The sequence below is a fragment of the Dermacentor silvarum genome, chromosome 8, assembly GCF_013339745.2.
Source record: "Dermacentor silvarum isolate Dsil-2018 chromosome 8, BIME_Dsil_1.4, whole genome shotgun sequence".
In the NCBI taxonomy this organism is placed as follows: Eukaryota; Metazoa; Arthropoda; class Arachnida; order Ixodida; family Ixodidae; genus Dermacentor; species Dermacentor silvarum.
This window is the reverse complement of record NC_051161.1, coordinates 27,825,490-27,849,449: the sequence shown is the minus strand read 5'-3', so window position 1 is coordinate 27,849,449 and position 23,960 is coordinate 27,825,490. Positions and strand designations below refer to the sequence as shown.

Sequence of the window (23,960 nt, the reverse complement as noted above, 5' to 3'; positions counted from 1 at the left end):
TTCGACGAGTTGATTATAGTTATCCATCATCGTAGTATTGCGCCCAGAACAGGATAGAAGACGTGAATCCACAGGTGCAAGCGCTGGTGTCTGTACTTTCACGCCATTTGCTTAACTCGAGCGAAAATCCGCAATTAATGGCTTACAACTTGCGACTGAGTCGCGAACTTCCTCATTCGCGCCCCCTCTGAAGATGGCGAGCTTTCTCTCGCTCGGTCGGGGATGGATCTGTTGGGTTGCAAGGCGTCGGATTTCTCGTACATGGACAGCTGTACACAGAGGTGGTTTTGTGCATCTATTTCTAGAAGTCTTTTTTTTTCTGTTACAGTTCAACAAATCTTACTCAAGTAAGCTCGGTTGTGGCCAAACGATGTCACTACCACGTTTACGCGAGTCTCTAACGGGCAAAGACCCGGCGTAAGGCTTCCTTGTTTTTCTTAACGCCTGTGCTAGCGACTGTGAGTGAGGGGATGCCTTAAGCGAGCAGCGAATGCGGGAGATATAATGGGATCGACACCCAGCACTTACACCTAATGTCAAGACGAGCGAATGACTGAGCAGGGCAGCGCTCTCACTAGCCGTCCTACATATGTCGGACTGTTTTGCCTCGCAGGGCCAAGAGGAGCGGCAAGCCGTGGACGAGTTCGACCACGCGTTCTGTGGAAACCAGGCTCCTCCGGCGCTCATCTCGGAGGGACCTCGGCTGGTGATGGTCTTCTCTAGCGGACAGACCAAGGGCACGGGCTTTCGGGCGCGCTACTCGTTCGAGACCGACTACAAGGTTCGATTCTGCGACGTTTCTTCTTTTTTTTCTTTTTCATGGCTTTTGATGTGCTTTGCTTCTGTTCGGAGCAAGAGCTCTAGAGCTCCTCTAAATTCGTAAACAACAAATTTGTCGGAGAGAAGGTGAAGTGCCGAGTATTAGGCCTCTAGCTAGTATGCGCGCGCCGTCAGTATATATAGTAGTGACCTACGTTTTCAATTTACAAAGTAAGAGATAAAGATATCTTGCAAGAAACAGAGCTTGTTGTATAACGTGTACATTCAGGGGAGGGGTGATTTTAATACATTGGGGTTACGTTCATAAAATAAACATAAAGAGCACGAGTTCGTGTGCAACATGAACATGAAGGTACAATACAATGCAATGTAATACGAAATACAATATATATGTTGGTACAAGTGTTAGAAGGAGCGGTGCGGCATGACATTATACACGTTATAAAAACAAGGCATCGGAATATATGGCTAAATTAAAACTCTACGTTGAACAGGTGCTTCAATGCATTAACAAATGAGTCGTGATCGCGCGCAGTTGCAACATCGCTTGGCAGCTTGTTCCAATGATAAATGGCAAGAAACAGTGGTGAGTGGACATACTATAGTCCACATGCACAAATACCTGAGAGAGTGGACTGAAAAAATGGCCACCGCGGTGTAGCTAAATTGGTAAAGCAACCCACGGGTAATGCGGAACATGTGGGTTCGACTCCCACCTACAGAAAGTTCTCCTTTCGTCCACTTTCGCTTCCCTTTTCCTGATTATGTCACTTAAAACTTCATTAATTGCCCATATGCTTTCTGTGTTTTCACTGTGTTTTCCTAATAATGCGAAAGTATTACACGGCTCATGAAGCGGAAAGTCCGGTGGCGTCCCCGGAGATGGTACAAAAAGTCACGTGGTCACAGCCGACCAACAGCAGGCGCGCGCCGCGTGGGCGCTGGGTTCCTTGAAGCACCACCAGATGGCGCTCACTTCCGCGCATCCGCGGCAGTGGCGGCGCCGGCCGTGCGAGAAATAGAAAAAGAACCAAAAAGCGCTCGCATTCGCACATGGAGTTCGCCGCCAGCGTTTCACTTCTCAATCAGTAGCTGCGCCCGGCTCTTTTGGACGTCCACGCAAGTGCGCAAACGAGACCGAGGCGTCATCGGGAGACGTCGCAATGGTTTCGTATTCATCCACGTACCTAAGTGCGCTTGAATTTTTTTTTACGGGTACACGATTGCTGAGCGTTATTTGTTGGGCAACGGTTAAGCAACAAATGTGTCAGTCACTTCGGACCGCATATACGAAATGTACTGTAACCACCGAATAACCCACGTACACTTTTTCTCAGGTCCCGGGCACCCCTTCGCCCAACAACACGTGCCACTTCTGGTACCTGAGTGAGTCGCAAGCGACGGGCGACTTCAACTCGCCTCGCTACCCGGCAAACTACCCGTCCAGCACCCGCTGCGAGTACATCTTCCTTGGGGGGCTAGGCGAGCAGGTGAAGATCGTCTTCAACTACTTCAAGACCAAGGCCGAGCTCGCCTATCACGGATACAAGTGAGCCCGTGTAGCTTCACTCTACGATACGACTCGTGCATTCAGTCTTCTTCTTAGTGGGGATCAAAACGTTTTGAGATTTCGAACGTGTTCACTGAGCACCGGAAATGTTGAGCGCACATGCCTCAGCACTTTTGTGCTAGGAACAGTCGTTACAACGAAGCATGAAGCAGACGACAAAACACAGAGCTCGCGTTTGCTGTTTCCTTGAGACTGTTGTATTGCGGTGTAAATATGCACTACCCGGCCCTAAGTAATTAGCTCATAAGCCTAGCTCATTAGCTGCATATTTGTGTGGAAAGGAGTGAAAAATGGATTCGATTGCATCTGCCTGAAAACAAGATTGTAGTTGCACCTCTTCGTGTAGGCTCAAACGTCGTGATGACGACATTGAAATGGCGTTGTTTTCAGGAAATCCTTCCAGAAGCTTCGAATATTATCGGTTCACATCGCTTTTCAAGTCGGTTCTTATTACCAGCTCGTATGTTCCGGACGGGAAAAACCAGTTGTCTGTTTAAGTACCACGGTTAGGAGCTGAAGTCAGCATGTCCTTGTACGTGGAAGAAGTAACCATCTCCTCACGTTTGTTTAAAAAAGAAAAAAAATCATCTTTTTAACAAGGAAATGATCGAATGTTTAAAATTATGTGTAAGACTGCCATGTTGATGGGGCATCTTATATTTCCATGTCAACTCGCATTATTACAAATGCACTGCTATGGTGGTTCCCGTCGTCTGTGATGGTGCAGGAGTCTAGTTTAAATTAGTGTCGATTTTCACAATAGCTGAAGGCGTGAATATGATTAAAACATTTCCATACAGTTCCTTATGCTTCCGACTGTATATCAAAGACGAATATTTTATGTAATCGCTTCCGAGTTGATATTGAAAAGGATTGAAGACAATGTGCATTATAATGTACAAGGGGTCTCAGGGAACTATAGCGTTGCCCTTACTTTTGCTGAACTGTCATTTCAGTGAAGCTTGCGTGGAAGACTGGCTGGAGATTTATGAGGTCTCCGCCAAGGGCGAATCCAGCAAGATCGGTCGCTACTGCGCCAAGACTGCTCCGGGACCCATCGTGTCTGACACGGGCGTCAACATGATGAAGGTCATTCTACACACCGACAGTTCTGGTGTTGCCAGTGGCTTCAGCGCTACCTACTACTTCCTCAAGGACGTCAACAAGTTTGGAGGCAAGTCGCTCAGATCGTCACAGCTTTATCAAGCCCCGCGGCCGTAACGCACATCCAATCTTTCCCTTGGTCGAGAGCGAAGCATTTACGCGATGAAGGAATTTCGTGCGTTGTCTTTTATCACCATCCAGTCCGCCAAAACAGTGACACGTTCAACGTTACTATTCTAGAGGGCCACTATATACGGCTACGCTTCAGGTATTCAGGTATCACGTCTATATTTAGACGTAATGTAAAATAATGGCTATTTCTTGCTTCGTATTACTCAAGCTGGATTGCTTAATATCCAGCAAACACGTTAATTAGATGCGAACTCTTCAGTGACATCGTTAGAGTTTACCACGCTAAAATACTATTTCTTGAAGACGTCGTGAAGACAAATGTCGGCACGTCTAGACGACGATGTGAAGTAGGTGTCATACCGACCGTGATGTGGCCGAGCTCGCCTATAGTCGCACCACGACCAGCCACTCTCTCCCCTGCGCAATTTTCTGCGCCGCGAGATTCAGTGCCGTGAACGTTCAATCCGAAGACTGAATGGCTGATTTATTCGCAAAGTCGCGTCAATACGCTATTAGTGATTTCCCGGGTCTAACGAATAAACCAGTTCGCGACGCACGTCCCTTGCCTGCAGACTGCGGCGGAAACATCACGGGCGAAGAGAACGGCCTCATCACCAGCCCTGGATACCCGAACCCGTACAAAAACGACCGGCAGATGTGCAACTGGTACATCACCGTGCGGCCGGGACACAAGGTGTTCCTACACTTTACCCTCTTCCTCATTGAGGGGCACCCAGGAGGTGAGACACGTTGAAGCAAGTCTATAGCTCTGAACTCACTGTCCCGCTATAGCTCTGGCGACCTGCCTGCATCTCGCGAGCGCGCTTTCTAAAACATCTTTTTTTATTTATTTATTAAAGTTAAAATAAAAGAGAGTTAGTCACCTATAATGATGAAGGTTACTCCTCTTCAGATATTATCACAATTAATAAGAAAAATATTGTAAGATAAGAAGAACCGCCGCAGGCTCGGAAAACCTAGAGCGGAGTCATATAATAGAGTATAGATTAAGTGTACGAATATGCACACTGTAACGCACAAACGCAAACAGTGTGTTTGTAACACCTGCTAACTGCTGAGTGGACTTTGGTGTGCCGCTGCATAGAATCGATAATGTCCACGAGCTTTCAAATATGTATATTTGGCTTTGTATAGTGTAGGTTTCAGTTTTCCTTGGCGTTATTGGGGCGAGTTTCGGCGGCGAAGGAAGGAAGGAAGGAAAGAGTGGAGAAGGAAAGGGCAGGGAGGTTAACCAGTTCAGCTTTTGTACCCATACTTTCGTACCCAAGTCTGAAGTCTGAAACTTTGTTTAACGTAAGTCGACGTACAGTGACAGAACAAACACATCGGTGGCGATGTGTTTGCTCTGTCACTGTACGTCGACTTACGTTAAACAAAGTTTCAGACTTGATACTTCGGTACAAAAGTATGGGACCCCGAGTCAATCGCTTCACTCCTTTCCAGAGCGAGGATGTCCCAGCGCAGTGGTGCGCGTCTGGAAGAACCTGTCCGACGCGCCGCTCGAACTGTGCGGCGAAGGCCTGACCAATGACACCCGAGAAGTGATATCCACCTCCAACGTGCTCAAAGTGTCGTAAGTGGCGACGGCAAGAACGTACGCGACTTCATTGCGCCTGTAGTTGTCGGGATGGATCGGTGAAAAGTTTAAAGCCTGTAAAAGCCTGTGTGCGTTAAAGAGCACGTATGTGTTAAGAATCAACGCCATAGTAAATCCACTGCGGCGTCTCTCACAACTCTCGTGTTACTTTGGGGCATTGAACTCAGTCACTCAGTAGAAGGCCAGTATTACTTAACCGACGTTCCATTCGCGAACGGCCTCACCACTGCGATCAGAACTCGAGGAAGCCTTTCAGAATCGCCTGGATCTCGGCTCTATGCCATAGTACATTTAATTTTATTTATTTAATCAAAGTTGTCGTATGGCTACGGATAATTCATATTTACTATAATCCGTTAACAGAATCTGCAATTTTTCTTGTTCTTTCTTTCTTTATCTTGAGGAGCCGAGAAGAGGGAGGGGGGGGGGGGGGGCGGTACTGGAATAAGATATGGAGGTAGCCTTCATGACCTTTGATTTTGACGATTCTTTCTCATTTTTCATATCAAAGTGGTCATTATCATCAAATAGGGCGAACATGTGCATTTTGGTTTCCAGTTCAGTAGCTATTTTATACTGTGGCAGCAACATTGTTACAACCGCAAGGCGGAGAGAAGCTTAACCAGAAAACAGCAGTCCGAGATGTCGTTGCATCGGTTAAGGGCAATGCCTTCGACCACCTCATCGAAGAGTCATTTTACGTGTAAATTAGCGTTATCTTCTTTCGTCTTTTTTTTTAATTTCAGTGATGTATGAAGCATTTCATGCTATTTTCAGACCACAAGCTTTGGCCCTTATTACTCTTGGCGAGAAGCATACACGTGAATTTGTAATTCTCTGTAACTCTCTGTGATGTTAGGAAGCACATATTCTGGCTTGTACACGGGCAGGAATAATATTTACTTTAATGAACTTTGCTCATTGGTGCGCTCATGCTGCCAGTTTCGTTAAATGTATCTTTCTCACTTTTTCTTTCCTTTTTTTTCACGATATCCAAAAACACAACTTTACTAGAAATGCTAAAAACCATGTTGCTCTTCCGTCTCTTCTTACAGGTTTATGACCGCGCAAAAGGCTGTTGGAAACGGTGGATTTAGGGCCGTTTGGACAGAAATAAGAGAAGGTACTTTGTCTTTTGTATTTGCGTATTAGATACAAAGACTTGATACTTAACTTGACTTGAAATATTTCTGTTTCTGTTGCGTCATTCTGAACTGTGCGTTACCATGTACGCTCGCACCCTACTTGATTTAGTGTGTTCAGTGACGTCTGGCCAACAAGGTAATCGGCACCGTTACTCGTTGAGAGAGTACAGTTACAATTCGCTGTCACTTTCTCACCATAATTCATGATGCGGGGCGTCGCGACTTCCCGTACTCAGAGCACTGCAGCTGCGTAGGTATTGGAGACCTAAAGTACTTACATTACCGACCAGTATTAGAACAGAAAATATTGTTTTGTCCAGTTAGAATGACATTGAATGCTCTCTTTCTTCCTCTTCTTGGAAGCAGTGGTGTATTTCTCTTTCTTTTCTTTTTCTATCTGTCTTTTTCTCGCAGCGCTTTGTGTTTTCAGAATTTGTAGTGTTTATGAAATTTTGCGGTGCGTTTATTTCGCCTTTGTGATATTCTGCGCATTATGATATATTTATTCATCTCTTGTGACAAAGAGCGGCCTTTACAATATCTTGGTGCCAACATCTTGTCGCTTGGTCACGTCAATAAAAATATTAATTTCGGTCAAGAGCGCGCAGCGACCTCGCGTTTGATTTTTGTACATGTATTCTAAATGCGCACGGTGCCCGAATGTTGCTCGCTTCCATCTCACCTCCCGTGCCTCTCGCTTTTTTTTTTCGCAGACCCTAGTTGTGAAGACCTAAGGTGCGCCCTCACTGGTTACTGCATATCTTCGCGCCTCAGGTGCAACGACTTGCCCAACTGCGGAAGCAGCGACAACACCGACGAGGACGATTGTGAGCCTCTTCTCTTCTGCTTTCTCACTTGTGCTAGATGTTTTGTATATACTTCTGAGGCTACTTTATCCGTCATTACGAGCAGTTGATGGGCTAGACCTACATTAACCGAACGTAATATCACTGTCAAACTTTCAACGTTTCAGACTGACCCACCCCATGATGATATGTAATGTCGACATCGCACCCCACTCCCATTACCGCTTCGCCCCTTGCCGCTTCTTCAATGGCTATCTCAAAGCAATGGAAACAAATGCGACTTAGCGTTGAAAGAAGTGAGTCAAAATATAGAACAGCTCTGCTGCATTGCCGTCATGGCTTGCTCGCAGTGGTTAAATGGGTCTGGAAGGTACTTGCGAACATTGTGCATTTATTGAGCGCTGTCCATCTTCATAACACTCGGATAACATTCCGGTTGTGCGGCCGGTTTTGTGCGGCCAGTTTCTGTGCAGCCTCCGAGCGTGCGCTGCTCCGCTGTTGAAACACCGCAGCAGTGCCACAATCTCGAAGGCCGTGATTTCGGCGTACTGCGTTGATGCCGCTCGTGTTCGGACATGCAAAACGCGCTGCACACGAGCTTCAAATGCACAGAAAAAGCCGAGTTCTTCCTGCTGACTTGAATTTGGAGCGTCAAAGACTTGTATAGTGAACAGTTTACTCTAGAACACCCGTTGATTTTTGCTTATCTGGTCAGTGATACGATACAGCGGGTGTGCCGAAAGCAATGGACGACGGAGAACACTTGCCTATTGGACACCACGTATTGGCGTTATTTTTAAACCCTTAAAGCACCAAAAAAACCTGGCCACAGCGAATTATACGCGTAACGGCTGCTGCGCCACTATAATTCTAACTTACTGCCACTAAATTCTGCGCAATGACGCTGTATGGTGAAACCTGCGTGTATACATCTGCTATATTTATCGAAATATGCTGCGGCTGTTCTGATACTGCGGAATCTCTGTTTCTACATTTTATGTGAGAATTTTCACGAGCCACTGGAAAGGGGCCATGGGTCTATGATTTCATTAGTATCACTTCGTTCTTTTGCGTTAATGACACGAATGAGAGACTGGTGTAACAATCAGTCAGAGCGCCTCGTATTTTATTGTAGAAATTACTGCTAATTTTAAGTACAGTACAGTTTAGGAACATGAAAACACCCGCTCTTAAACAGGCCCGCTCGGGCTGGTGGAAAAACACAGTCCGCGGATAGCATACGCTGCTGTGAACATCTCCATCAAATTTTGCAGTCGTGCGCGATACGTGGATCTCGCAATCGGAGCGCGAAGTCATCTTTCTCTCAAACGCTCTCTTTTCAAGAGAAGCCTGCTCCTCACTCTTTTCTGGACGCTTTATTTCGTGAGATAGCAGATTCCCATACGCGGCTACTATTGGCCAATAGCTGACATCAATCAAGGAGAGTGTTTGGATCAGCGCGCTTCTTCCTACTGTTACTGTGTATATTCATTGACGAAGTTCAATAAACAGGCTGAAGTAATCGAAAATCTGCTTCCGAATTTCGATAACAATGACCTACTTCTGGAAGAAGCTGACTATCATCCGCTCACGCTCGACCACGGCCGCCCGCGTAGAAATTAAACCTTGACCACCCTGCTTATCGGTGTCGCAGCCATCGGGTATCGCTAATTTCGACTAGTTTTGAACACTCAACTAGCCTCGAACCACACGAAACTTAAGGTCAGACCGCACGCACGCCTTCCAGCGCGCGCTCACGCCTGGTCACTCCTGGGGGATTATTCTGTAAGTGTCCACCTAGTGGACACGTCCTTTTTGTCTGCTCCTGAAGCTCTGATTGGCTGGGCTGGGGTACGCGTCAGAAGGCGACAGGCGCCCCCTGCTGATCAGTACTTCAGCAGCAGACGAAATGGACATGTCCACTAGGCGGACACTTACAGAATAACACCCTGGTTAGACGCCTTGGCAGACTTCGCTACGTAATGAGCTTCAAAATGCGCGAGTTGGGCGTGGCTACTATCCGTCGGTCAAGCTGGTGCTGGACAAAGCCGGTCCGAACCACGTAGCACAGCCAGACAGGAGCATACGAGCGCGAGCGCGCACTCTAGCCCTGTCGTGCACAAATCAAGCGCTGCGGTTGCATGTAGCTGCGGTCTGCTACGTAGCGTAGCTGTCTCGGCGAGTCCACTGGCTGAGCGCACTGCGGCTCGCTGAGGACCACCGTGTATGGCGTGTCGTAGGCGCCAAAATCAGAAATAGTGGCGTCTACGTGAACATCCACAATCAAATTTGAACTGCGCGCCACGGTGACGTTCAGTAGGCGGAGCGTTGTAGGCACGCCCCACTCCTCTTCGTAGTGCAAATCAATGAAGGAGCGGAAGCACCGCGAACGGAATGTTTGACTCCGTTTATACTGAACGCATTGAATAACTTCTTGCGGCAAAATGTTTCTGAAATAGTCTAATTTACCTTCAAATGCATTTTTTCGACTTTGATAAAAAGTGGTTCAGCGCCCCTTTAAATGCAACAAGATTCATGGCAAATCTTAATGCTAACAGTGAGACCACTGCGCATTACAGCGCGAGATGGCGCTGTACTAGATATTTTTATTTTTTCCTTGCGGGATAGCACCCCGAAGGGTGCATCACTGCATCGCGTGTCTTTATGAGACAAAGCAAACTTTACAGAAGCTTTTTTAAAGTGAATTTTATTGGTTAAAGATTTGCCAACGCAGCTGAACTACCACGCTTGCATGACCTCTCCACGCTAGTCGTATAATCTGTGGAACAGATAGCCGCTGGTCTTTTAGAATAACAGAATGGTTGCCAACGAAAGGGAAACGCAGTCGAGGGCTAGTTTAGATGGGGTGACGAGATTAGGAAATTAGCAAACGTATGACTAAAGGGAAACTGAGACTTCCACCCAAATGTAGCAATTTGCTACAATGGAAACCCAACCGGTTTCCTCGAAAGAAAGCCTCGCAGTTGAAGAAAAATTCGTCCTGGTCCGGACCAGGACGAATTTTTCTTCAACTGCGAGGCTTTCTTTCGAGGAAACCGGTTGGGTTTCCATTGTAGCAAATTGCTACATTTGGGTGGAAGTCTCAGTTTCCCTCCGGACCAGGACGAATTTTTCTTCAACTGCGAGGCTTTCTTTCGAGGAAACCGGTTGGGTTTCATTGTAGCAAATTGCTACATTTGGGTGGAAGTCTCAGTTTCCCTTTAATTACTTATCTCCACCTAGCGGATTTCCGCTGAACTATTACATCAAACGTATGACTGGCTCCACTGACGCAGTACAGTGAAAATTGGAGATATCTGCGAGAACCCTTTGAGAGAGGGGGAGAGGGGGGGGTCCCACAGTGTACTTAAATAGGACAGCGATCCCGATGATGATTGTGAGGACATATCTATAAACTATACTCGGTATACCGCTAGACTATGCTGACTATAATAAACGTGATATTAACGAACTATAGCGGTTAGTGTTATTTATGATAAATACTGGCAACCTGACTCACCATCGCAGCTCTTAAAAATGCAGGAATCTTGTCACTAAAATGCCGAGCAAGAATCACTCGTCTGATATCCATGGATGAAACAAAGAACCGCCAGATAAACCTTGACACGTCTGAATGTGTTTCCAAATGTGAAACAATAGCTTACTAGACACAAACATGACCAAGAACTTCCAGAATACTTCTCTCACGGTGAATTCCTTATTTATGTTGTTGTTGTGTTGTTGTTGTTGTTTTTACATTCCGCTAAAGAATAAAACAGCTTGAATCTTTTCGTTACTAACCTCACGTTATTTGGATAAATTTTGTTTAGACCTGCTGAAAGATCGCCCACTAATAGAAACCAAAATTCTTGGCCTGTAGCCTACACGGACATCAGCGAAGCGTCTATAAAGGCGCTTCTGCGTTGCGTAATAGATTCCGGATTGTGCGCCAAATTGTGACTGGATGACACAGCGCACTGCGTGGTGCTGTATGTCTTAATATGTGACGGCGATACTGTTGCCGACCTGAAAGGCACTGTGGCTAGTGGCCACAAGACAGTCTTAAGTTGTTCATTCTTCCTTCTTCCTTTTTTAATCTCATCTTTTGTACAACTTCTCCTCTTCCTCAGTACAGAGAGAGAGAGGAATAACGGGAAAGGTAAGGAGGCTAACCAGATCGGTATACCCGATTTGCTACCCTGCATTGTTCCCCAGTGCAGGCTAACCAATCGGAGATATGGTTAGCCTCCCTCTCCTTTGTTTACTTTTCTTTAGGGGTGTGCGAATAATGATTTTTGAGACCGAATCGAATACGAATCGAATAGTGCCAGAAGCTAATCGAATATAATCGACTATCAAATACTTTTCGTATAGTTTTCGAATAGTTTCCGAATAGTTTTCGAATAATGAACAGCCGTTATCACGATTAATATAAAACGATGTTCGCATCCCAGTATTCTTAAAGTCAGCAAGTTTCTGACTGTTTCTTAAAAGCACAAATCGAGCGTCAGAAGTCAAACAAGTAGCTTCTTCGCACGCACAGGGCACTTCAGAGAGCGCGAACGATCGCAGTACAGCCTATGGAGTATGGCTACCCAAGTGGCATAGCCTGCTGCACTACGCAAGTTCTCATGCTTTATCTCTATACTACACCTGCGGTGGTGGAAACTTACCGTACTTTTTCTCCAGTGGTATGTTTATTCGGGCGCAGTTGACGTTCTGAAATATTCGAAAAGTATTTGAAAAATATTCGCATTTATGAGCAGCGACTATTCGATTCGAAGACCGAATCGAATAAGACACTATTAGATTGGCTATTCGAAAGTTTCGAATATTCGCACACCCATATTTTTCTTTCTCTCTCGTTCTTGGTAGCAGTTCAGGATCACGTGCGCAACTAATAGCCGTAAGTTCAACACAAATATTCAATGCACGTTGTTCGATTCACGCGTTCTGCGTCGCAGGCGTACGCAGCCCCGAGCTCAACCTGTACCTGGTGGGCGGCGTGTCCGCGGGCTGTGCGGCCTTCACGCTGCTCACGCTGTGCCTGGTCTGCCGCAGCCGGCGAAGGCGGCGGCGCCGAAGGAGGCGGCACCCGCCGTTCGGCGACCGTCCCGCCAGCTGCGGCCGCCGCCGCCCGGAGAGGTGCCGGCCATGCACTTCGTCTCCATGGACACCGTGTGACTAGAGACCACCGTCTAAGAGCGACGAGGCACCCAGGAACTGACCACTCCTCCACACTCCCCACTTCCTTCCCGGCACCCGGGGTCAGGAAGGATGGAAAAAAGAACGACGCGGAGCCCAATACGCTGCATGCGCTTTGTTACGCATACTGCCCTCCGAAACCCGCTTGTCTGCCTACGTACGTAACTGGGCGGGAATGCATGGCGATGTATCGCCCTGAGTCGCATTGATTGGCTCCGATCTATTTAAGTTGGGCTAGGTGGACGGGTGTGCTAGTTGGTCTTGCATCGGAGTTTTAGCCTGCCAGCGAAACTGTTACCGTTTAAGGAATACCGGAGACGCGGAGAGCTGGTAGCGCCACCCTGCGACGAAGAGTTCAACTACAGCTGCAAAACTGTAATTGCATACGATCATGTTCTACTTAGCTGCTGGTGTAAACACGTCGGCAGCAATAATCACCAAAGTGTGTGTCTCTTTGTCTTTTTTATTCCTTCCGGCAAGGATGCTTATGCAATACAGAAGCGTCCCTGGTACGCTATAGTTGAACAAAGCGTCATAAGTTGTCGCTACCAGTGTTGCTACCATATGCTGCCATCCGATTTCCCGGTATCCCGTTCACGGGGTACCGTGAACGCCGCACACAAACAGGCTGGAACACTTGGAACCGAGTGATGCAGCGTGTCTCTCAATTCGTTCCGTGTGTATTCAGCGATGTCGTTCTCTTCAATTAGCAGACCTAGCTTGTTCGTCGTCGACAGGATTCTACAGGCAAACGAGCGAGCAAAGGAATCTGTTCACAAGAATAGCAAATAAAAGTGGCACGAAAGCGAGACAAAGAAGCATGTAACAACACCGTTTTCGCGATGTTGGTCTAACTTCGCATGAGCTACTAGTCAGGATCACTACATAAAATGTGTCCCCGTTGCCTCCTTAAGAATAACGTTCGCTACTTTAAATGTGTAACTCACGTTGGGTTAATACACACGGATTATGGATTGCGGTGATGACACAACTTTCGCGTGTGTCGTGAAGTGAACAAGAGGAGGCTGGGCTAGCGTTGAAAGATCGTTTTGCGCAGCTATGGTTAACGCGCCGATGGGCTTACTACTGCCAGATGCAATGAAGCTGCGATGTCCAGAGATACAGGTGAACACTAGCCTGTAGTTTCTCAACGTCCTTCGTACACGCTCCTGCTCAAAATATTTAGGGGATGGTGAGGCATATTGCGTTATAAGCAGCTTCCGTACGTATCCTGCCTCCAATGTTGTTGTTCACCTTTATAAAGCCCAATGTTATCCCTCCTTGACTTTCGTCAGCACGGCGCTAGAGAAGGGTGACGCCGAGGCAGTGTCGTTGTTTGACGCACAATGCGTGCAGTGTATTAGATTCTCGTGCGATTCTTTCATTGCAGAAGAAGCCACCTTCACGAAAGACAGGAGCGGCACAGTTGAGCTCGACGCAAGAAATTGCCCGCAGTAAAAGGTTATCTCTCAAGCCAGCCTGCTTATAACCGCCGTGATCTTGGCTGAGATTCAGCACTCTTTCGTAGCACTAACGCTTACATGACTTTGCCTCTCTCTTTTTCTTTTTTTTTCTTTTTTTCTGGCTGACAAGTGACAAGTTTTATAGGACTTAAGTATTGCCTTGCTGAGCGCGTACGGCAGCGTTGTAAACTAAACCAAGAAATTTATTCTTTCAGCGAGCTTACCCGCGAACTGCTTTGACAAATCAATGAGTCACAGGTCTCAAAATCACCACGTACTACGACATAAAAGTGCTGGCAAGGCGAACGACTTGAGAGGCACCCTCCTTTTACTGTCCGCTTTTAAGCGCGTCGGGCACAACGCAGAGTCACTTCCAAATCTTTGCACCGCAGGTGCGAACTAGAATGGCGAAGCGTGAACCTAAGTTCCGTGCAATCCAACTCGCTTCGGCGACGGCGAACGCGGGCTGCAAATCTTTCAACACTTCAGTGCCAAAATCGAGCCTCAGCCAGAGAGTGCTTCCTGAAACGACGTTATGCGTCACGTAGCGGTGCTCCCGAGCGAGGCCCTGCCGTCCTGAGAAGCCATGAGACGGTGCAGTTGATGCAATGGCGTCGAGAGAGAGTACCAAGCACCGCCTACGTAGGAGCCACATTATACGAATGTGCGCTCTGTCCGAAGCCTACCATGTGGCGGTCGAACACGCAATTTCGTAAAAGACAGCGAGGCCAGTGAAACCTTACAAGACTGAGATCCTTTCTAACTCTACCCTGTCCTGTTACCTTTCGGTTTACGCCGGTATTCTCTTCTTCTTCTTCTTCTTGACTGCTGTTTGCTTCTTACGCCGTAGCGCAGTAACAGGTTTGGCCAACCGACGACAAGCTCGCAAGTCAAGCACTTCGAGGCTGTCGAACAAGGACTGCAAGTGTGAAGAGATTTGCGCCAGCCACTTGTTAACCGCTTTATTTTCGGAAGCCAAGTGACGATAACGACTTGCTTAGCGTATGCGACGTGTTGCGTTACGTCACAGAGTAACCAGTGTTGAGCCGTCTTGTAAGGCTGGTTTGTTGATTTAGTCTGAAGGCGACGCTTACGTAATTAAACGTTAACTATACCGTAACCATGGTGACGAAGGCACTAGCTTTCTCTTATATACGTCATTTTTCTTCTTCCCTTCTTCCATCTTTCACAAGAATACTGTTCAGCTAGGTGTTTTACCCGACTCGATAAAAAGAGCGAATAAGAATGTCACCGCTTGCCGAGTGGTTCAAACCGCGGTAAACGTCTGAGGCAAGACGAAAATTCGCCAATGCGTTAGCGAGGTCGCTGAACTTTCCTTTGTGCTTTGATAGCGCATTCAGGATCTTAAGATATATATATGCCGCAAGGACGAGCGGGGAACTCGAGATGGCTAATTTGATAATGCAATAACGCTACGCGAATGTGAAAGGAGCGTTGTTCCTTATTTGTTCTTTTAGCAGGTTTGTTAGTGTTACTGCGGAATAAGCAACCATCTGTTGACATTATTGCAAGTAGAGCAAATAAGTGTTTTTCGTCTTTCCAACGCTGATGTCGTTATATGATGCTTGATAATGCTGGTGCTTTCGCAGTAGGTAGAACACTGTCTTGAGAGACGCAGGCATCTGGAACAGGCTCACGAAGTTTGACTCAATAAAGCGTTATCTGTTATTTCACAGACAGCTACGCGCAACCTGAACGAAATGGCTGCGGATTTCCGATGACGTAGCTTGTAGGTTGCAGATAGAGATATGTCTATCACGAGTCACAAACGTCTACGCGCTACTACGTTGTAGCTGCGTGTACAATTAATCCAGTCATCCAGTCATACATAGCTCAAGTATGCCAGAAGCCCTCTGTTTGCCTGGCCTCGAAGAATCACAGCATTCCCGAACTAAAATTAGCTTCTCGTGATTCGGCAGCAAGGACTTTCCAACAAATCTAGACATTTCGGTGCAACCGACGCAAAAAACAAAGTGACTTATACGAACAGATGATGCGTCTCTTCTGTTTCCTAAGACGCAGAAGTGACGTCTTTCGCAAACACAAAGAGCCACTATACTTTGTTTTCCCCGTTCTGAACCTCAGCGTAAATTGCGAATTCTCTTTTCTTCTCGTCATCATTGTGATCTGCGCGACCCGCATCGTCGTCTGGGGCCTCAATTAGAGGGTCTTAGAAATATCGGAACCAATGCAATCACATGCGCCATCGGCCGCATGCACGAAAGGGTCGGAGCCAAGTTTGGCTTCAGTACATGCGCACATTTCCTAAACTCCAAGTTTTAATTTAGCATATGCTACCTACTTGCGCACTTAACATGACTTTATTAATTGGCGCAGTTTAGATAACTTAGTGGCGGCGCTGTTTCTCGGGTACACGAAGTAGACGCTAAAGTACATTTAGCGTAGTTCAGAAGATAGCGTTGGCAGTCACTGCGCATGCGCTTGCCGCAATTTCTAACATCCCCTATATTATAGCTGTCCCTCTCTATTCGTTCGACCGTGCTCTATCTGTGCTTGGGACCGCTTGTTTCAGCGGGGTTCTCGGATTCTGCTCTCTCCAACATGATAAACAAGGAGGAAGAAAAAGAAAAAAAAAAGGAAAAGAAAGGGACAGAAAAGGCGGCTGGAAAATCAGCAGCGCTCGGCTTCTTCAAAGGTGCAATCTCTCGCCTCGCTCAAAACAGCCGGGCGGGAAGCAGTGTTGCCAGACTTCAGTGACCGCAGCTCGCTCGCTGCCGACGCTGGAAGACGCAAAGCCAAGAAGTCCCGTTGCCGCCCTATTCGATACATGTGCTGGACTCTCGAGTGATTGCGAGGTTCACAAAAGGGACCGACCGCCAACCGTTCCCTTTTTTCTACTCCCGTCCCATCTGAGTGTGTGTCTGTGCGTGCCATTCCCGTAAGTGGAAGCGACGTTCTCATCGGGAGTCTTCTCTCTCCAAAAAAAAAAAAAAAAAAAAAAAAAAGCCCCGACGATGGCGTGGCCACAACAACACTCAAGACCGCCGCCTATTATATATAGAGGGAGACCAATGAAAGGGAGCATCGTATACGCGATAAAGCTCAATTGTTTTTTTTGTTTCGCTTCCCTCGGTCCGATGTTCCGTTCCGTGCTTCCCAGACGACTACCACCGGACTTTTACGAAAAAAAGAAATGTCACCGTACTTTTGGTGCCCGCGGCTGCTACTAGCACTGAGCAACTTGAGAACTGGAAGAAAGGAAGGGGGGAATTTCAGCGTTTTAATTGGGAAAGTGAAGGGTGCTAACGTACTCCAACCCATCCGATTACTAGCGCAACGATCATACACAAACTTAAGTTGACATACCCACTACTAATTTTGTATGCGGGAACACAAGAGTGTCGAGTGAAAGCAATCCGTGATCGTGGCATCGGCGATTCTCAACAGCGAGGCGTTCTCGGTCACGGCGTATCCCTCGGGCGAATCTCAGTACAGCGGTTCCACGTTGTACTCTAACGCTTCCCGCCGACTTCAGTTTGTTTACCGCCGACTTCATTTTGTTTGGCTCTTTTTCATTCGAACTCCTTTTTTTTCTGAACCAAGTTATTTAGTACGAAACTCGCTATTTCTTTTGTATTATTATTCTTATTATTCAAGCAAATATTGCGCATTCCCCACCGCTGGTCACAGAGTCTGCGAACAGAGGCGGAGACGCAGTGAGGGTTCTGAACTGGTCCTTGAAAAAGCGTTGCTCGAAGTACCGCTTGGTTCCCGAGTCTGTACACTGTCTTAGACTGCACTATCTTCGGGATCGGCCCATAAAGAACGGTTCGACAGTTACGTGTAATCGGGCTAAGTTGCCAAAGAATGCTAAGCGCTTTAAAAATTGCGCGACCATAATGTAGTGACCTTTATGGTGTATAAACAAACTGCGCGCGAGATTTAAACGTTGCGTAGAATAAAGGTATACAGAATCGTACGCATCGCCATTAGTTGTACAGCATTTAATTGAGCTCTTCATTAAAGCTTCGCTTCACATAGATTCAAACGTGCGCGTTCGATATCATTTTCTGACCCCTTTTCTCTCGGTTTTTTTTTTCTTCTTCTTCTTTGTTTTATATATTCCTAAGTCGCTGGAGCTTATTTTTTTATATATAATTGGGACATCCGGCCCTTAGGTGGCTCATTTTCTCACTTGCTCATCATTTAACAAACAGCAACAAACTGGGACGTCGTTCTCATCTTGCGAAGGCAGGTTTACACACCTCGCAAGACTCCTCCACGATTTTGCTGTCTGTACCCACAATACCGCCGCTCACTGGGAATCATCAGGGAAACATATATATTTTTTGTTCTCCCATCCGCTAACCTTTGCCGATTCACCGTCACTCCCTGAGCACTAAACCATTTCTCGATGCCACTCACGTTAACTGAAAACTACGACTCGCTCTGTCCTGGTGGTTTGGAAAGTGAGAATGCGTGTTCTTTTTTTTTTTTTTTTTTTTTTTTTCTGGGGGCGCGGGCGGACGTGGCGGGGCCGTTAAATGAAATGTTTGAATAGCCGGTACGTTGCCACGGTGCTTCGGCAGCGCGTTATTCTTGTAGCTCTTTGCTCGTCGAAGTCACACCACAAGACACACATGTTTATATATTCAAGCGCGGCGAAACCATCTATATGTACATGATCGCGTGAAAGACATTCTTGTATGTTGTGAGAATGTGTGCGCGTGCTTGAGAGTGTGTGTGTGTGTGTAGCATTACCTCGTTCACAAATTACTTGAAAAATGCAAAAAAAAAAGAATTTAAAAAATATTACGACGAACTCATATCTAGGAATTTAAACTCTTCCATGACAGTTGATTGTTTCACTTTGAAGGAAGCTGTTTTGTAGCATGGTACTCTTATTTTATTTTTTTATTTTTTTACCCGGATGGGGGCAATAAAGAAAAATATGAAGTCAAGAAAGATTGATGTTTATATTAGTCTTGACGAAAACCATGAGGTAAACATCAAGGGCAGACAGCGTCGCCATTTTATAATTATTAAAACCTTCTTGTGACGTCGCAAAGTGGCGACGATTGACCTAGGCCGATAAATTTTTAATATTGTTAATAAACAAAAATAGAAATGAACTCTTTCACTAAAATAAAATCGAATTCAAACCGGCAGCCTTTGCAATGTGTTTCTCTCTCTCTCTCTCTCTCTTCTATTCTCTTTAATGAAAGAGGATTGAAGTCTGCGACGAGCTATCGATACCTAAAACTTCAAGCGGTCGCTCACGGTATTTACAGTAAGAAAACTAAATATAAGTTCATTTCCTAGTCGGTGATTTTCTCAACATTATGACTCATCGCTCGTCTCTGCACAGAGCTGAGACGATATCCATTAGTTTTGCCGCTTATAACACGTTTCAGGCAGGTTTACACACCTTGCAAGACTCCTCCACGATTTTGCTGTCTGTACCGACAACATCGCCGTAATTGAGTGAGGGTAATCTTGAAATAAATATAACTTCGCCCTTTAACCCAATCAATCTATCCTGACATTCAGATTTGTCTTCATTGCCCCCTCCAGACAAGCTTGAGGCCGTAGCATTACTCGTTAAGAAGAAGCAAAGAAAGAAGGTAAGCAGCAAAAGGAGAACGGGTCGGTCACGTTGTTCGTTCTGTGCTCTTCAAATAAATCGCGGTGATGAAGATTTCCGTTCCACGCCACTTTGTGTGAAATCCCGCAAGCGTACTTTCCCGCACATCAACGTAAATCTGTGTCCACTTTCTTTCTCTCTACTTCTGCACGGACGCTCTTAACTGTGCGAAATAATTAAGTTTCTATCTGCCCGCCCTCTACAGTATACCCACCTTGTTGTTCAGATGCGCTCCGCTATGCTAATTGAATGCAGCGTTGTGTAAGCTATAGAGTCACGCGTCATCTATTCGGGTGCGGGATTTACACAGCGATTTGCACATTATAAGAGCATTACGTTGCTGGCTGACGTTTGTAGGCCGGCCAATCACGGTAGCCAGAGACACGACTCCCAAGTAGCCTCGCGAACTACGAAACACCGGCGTACTCGGTTTCTGCTTTGCTCGTTCAGCAGTGACGCTTAACTGTACGTTGGCGTACAAGTTACACTTTATAAGTAAAATGGCACCAGAGTGGGACAGTTGCTGACAGCCCTTGCATTGTTAGTTGCGTGCAAAGGGAACAGCATCTTTTCTCCTGTACGAGAATATTTCGGGAAGTTCTCCTGAACCCGATAAAGAGAAGTTCGCATCGGCTAGTCAGCCTGACGAGCGCTAAATGCTAGCGTGCCGGGCTGACTCAGCCTGCCTGTATAAAGTGCATTGACTTGGAGAGATATCTGCAGAGTGTGGTCAACGTGTGCAAGTTGGGAGCAACACTAATTATTATTCATTCCCATTTCGCCTTTATGGGAAGAAAGTGGCCGTACTGCGCCTAACGCGGACTTCTATTGATCAAAGTTTATTCTGCAGTACTTCGAATCAAATTTAGGCTGCTGTAACGCACTCCGACACTAACGGAAGCTTTTTTGTAAGGGTCGTGTCGGCGGGCGTGTCTGGTTGGCAGTGTATACAGACAGTAGCAAGGAACGAATGCGTGTAAAGAAACGCGTGGAAACGAATACGCGTAAACTCGGCCTGCGTCCGAGTCAAGCCACTCGCCTAAGACCCATAAAACAAGTGGCGAAAACCGAACACGATTATAGTATTGATCCCGTTCGATGCCGGTCAATTTTGTGCTAACCGTTCCACACAGCTTTGCCCACTAACGCACGAGCAAGGCTTTGCTGAATTATGGTAATTACCCCGTGATGGTCCTCATGGCGATTCCTATCTTACATGACGCTGCGCAGTCGGGGACAGACAGAGCGTGTTAACACGGTTTTCTAAACATTGGCTCTGTGTTTGCTCAAAAGCGGGTTGTGGTCGTCACAGGAAATGCGTTGTTGTTTTGTTTTTTGCTTTGTTATGAAACGTCGATTGTGGCGTCCTATAGGTGCTGATAACGAGTTACCAAGCTTATTGCGTTAGTATTTGTTACTAGAATACTTCGTTTCTCTCTATCCACTGTGCATAGTAGGGGTGTCTTCTAACGTATTTGTTCACGATGTGAGCGAGAACGAAAAAAAAAAAGCAATGTAATTCACTTACGTCCATACCACATCACCAATTCATCTGAGACGAACGCCGGTGGCAGGTTCCTTTTCACATCCGTGGTTATCTATGTACGTATTATATCGATAGAATTACGGCGAGTGTTTGTATAGCACATGCCGGTGCGTTCGAGCCTCACGTTTCTTCCTTGTCTATGTTATCACTGACGAGTTGAAAAGAGAAATGTGGAGTTTTATCGTAGGAAAAAGACTTTAAAAAACAACCAAAAAACTTATGTGTCTCGACGATGCGTGACAAGTGTGTACGTGCTTTAGTTTCTAGTAAAAAGTTTTGAAAGTTGGTCTGTCCCTTGGCTCTGTTTCTTCTCTTCTTGAGATACATGCCTTACACTGTGTAGACAAACGAAGCACAGCAATCAGCCTTTATATATATATATATATTTCATCACTCTTTGTCAAATAATACCTATCAAAGCTGGGCCGGCTCAAACAAAACAACAATTAAAAAAAGTTGACTAAAGGTCAGAAGGCGCTAACCCATATATTTTGCAGACAGTTCAAATTGGCACATCGTACATCACGACGCATACAATTTTCACATCAAGTAAAAATAGTGTGTTAAAAAAAACGTACGTACGTTGCAAATTACAATAGGCCTCGAAATATATGAGACCATCAAGCTGGCTTCAGTCTTGCTACGCAGTTAATAAATTGTTTGAATGTTACTCCTGAATGCTCACGAAATCTTCATGCATGAGCTCTACACACCAGGCGTGTTTCTTATATGCGGACCACATCAATAACATGTAAGTACATCAATAGCATTATTTGATACGTGCATGTAATGCCGTCCGCAACTGAACGTCCTGACGACTGAGGAGCTTCTACATGTCCGAGTTTCATTTATCCGGCGCCTCATGGCAAGTACAGTAATAAAACAACGTAACAGCACGCCAACAGATAGTTGCAGAGTGCAGTGTTCGTTGAAGGAGAGAAGTGTGATACTAAAGCAACGCACATTATTTTAATGAGGTGCAAACGCGATGAGACTTGTTAAACAATCTATTGCTTTGCTTATACATAGGGGCAGCAAATTCAGGGGAGACCGGTCTAGCAAGTCATTCAGTTCATTCTGAGACTGCCATGGGTAGACCACGGAAGTTAAAGACGCCAGAAGAACAGCGTGAATACAATGCTCGACCATGTGCGGTGTTTGGTACAGCTTCGCTGGACATTCACGTTTGCAGGGCGGGATGGCGGCCAATTTGTTCATCTCCAACCACGGCACTGTTCTCGCACACTACACACATTACACAGATATATACTCGCACCAAAGGTACATTTGGTAGAATATGCAGTAACTCTATAGTGGCCACGGTACGAGCGCGCCTCGACGGAGCAGAACGGGGGAAAGGGGACACCTGCTGCTGCCGCCGTAGCGCGCCAGGTATGGCGTCAGGGGTGAGGGCACCGGAGCTAGCTGCTGGCTCCGGCAGCACTATACCGCTATGGTACAGTACTCGCAGTGCAAAATTCGAAGTACCGCTCAGCGGCGTTCAATTGGACATTAACGCTTTCGAATTCACAACTCGTACGAAGTGCTTAGGCGTCCTCGGATTTTTTGAGTGACTGGACATTTTTTTTTTTTTGTCGAAGTTCGCCGTCTTGTGCGTTCGCTCGGGAACCGGTGGCCCTGCGCAACAACCATGGCTCTGCTGCGGAAGAATCAATCGGAAAAGTCTCCACTTGCGTCATTCTCTCTCCATCGAGGCTCCTATATAAATTTCGTTATCATCTCTTAATATTCGAACAGAAATTAGATTCTACAATCTAAAATAGTGAATTGGCGAATAGAATACGAATCCAATGACTATTAGATTCGTACTCAACCTTTAGAATGTTGAGGCACCTTTACACATTTTCTATATACCATTCCTCGTCTTTCTGAACACCACTCTCTACTGCGACGGTCGCGGCAGTTATACCTGCCGTTTAGATTTATTACGTTTCGAAAGAGAGAGGTCAGCGATTGCGATGACAAGAGCGGTTATGGAAGATGTCTTTATATATTTATAATTTACTGTTTCAATACAGTGGCGTTCTTAAAGCACCGAGTACAGTTCGGCGTCGTGCGATAATTGCAACGTGATCTGTACTGTCCTGCAACGCGTCTCGAATGGGTTCAATGACCCAAACTGAAGACCTCCGAGAATGATCGTGCAGTGCTACTAGCCAGAGAACAGAACATCTGTCGCGCACGCCAGCGTGTACGCTGAACGCACGCAAAATAGGTACGTGCACTATTATCTCTCGTAAATGGCAGTGGTCGCAATTTGGGCTGCTCTCAAAGCCGATGAGTTACGCATACCGATGCTTGAATGCTACCCCAACACGTTTTCTGTGCAACAAGCTTTGTGCCACAGCGTTTGAGTTTCGGTGGTTCACAAAACATGAACTCGGGGTCAAGCTTAACGAAGACATCTGTGACGAAGGTCTGGTTGAGCCTCTGCCGGTCAGATGCGAAACCTCGGATCACAAAAGCAATCAGAGAGTTTGTATCTGCTCTCGAAAAGAGCAAGTCATGCACACGGAGTAATCTTACAAGGTACAGGGCTTAGCGCAGTACCCGCAAGTTCACTGCATACCAGATCGCAATTAGCCCAATCACCTAATGAAATTTAATTTTGTGACCCCTTAGCTGCGCGCGTCCCACAAGCTCTGCAATGCCGAGAGTCAAAATGTAATAACGGTTTCTTTCTCCCGAGTGTGAGAATCTTTAATGCGGTCTTGGTATCCCAATACACAGTCGACACGCGAAGTAGTTGGTCTCAAATGAAGCTAACTGCACCCTAAACATCAAGGTGGAACAAAATTTACAAGATTTACAGTGTCGATTATGTGTTGCAACCTGCGGCTACCATTCTGGTCTCCGTTCCTACTATCATGCAAGCACTTGAAATAAACACAAGGACACCGAGAAGTAACATTTCTGTCCTTCCCTTCCGCTACATTACAACAAA

General features: G+C 46.2%; 1 protein-coding gene across 1 annotated transcript in view; it reads left to right on the top strand.

Annotated features, from left to right (window-relative positions):
- LOC119460904 (cubilin-like) overlaps nucleotides 1–21,280 on the top strand; it is a 129,842-nt gene extending 108,562 nt beyond the window's left edge. The window contains 9 exon segments of the mRNA XM_037722028.2: nucleotides 614–781; nucleotides 2,118–2,329; nucleotides 3,307–3,524; nucleotides 4,159–4,326; nucleotides 5,051–5,180; nucleotides 6,260–6,327; nucleotides 7,063–7,176; nucleotides 12,120–12,271; nucleotides 12,274–21,280. Of these exon segments, the coding sequence (XP_037577956.2) occupies nucleotides 614–781; nucleotides 2,118–2,329; nucleotides 3,307–3,524; nucleotides 4,159–4,326; nucleotides 5,051–5,180; nucleotides 6,260–6,327; nucleotides 7,063–7,176; nucleotides 12,120–12,271; nucleotides 12,274–12,339 (1,296 nt within the window). The 3' untranslated portion in view covers nucleotides 12,340–21,280.
- Nucleotides 21,281–23,960: the final 2,680 nt, after the last annotated feature.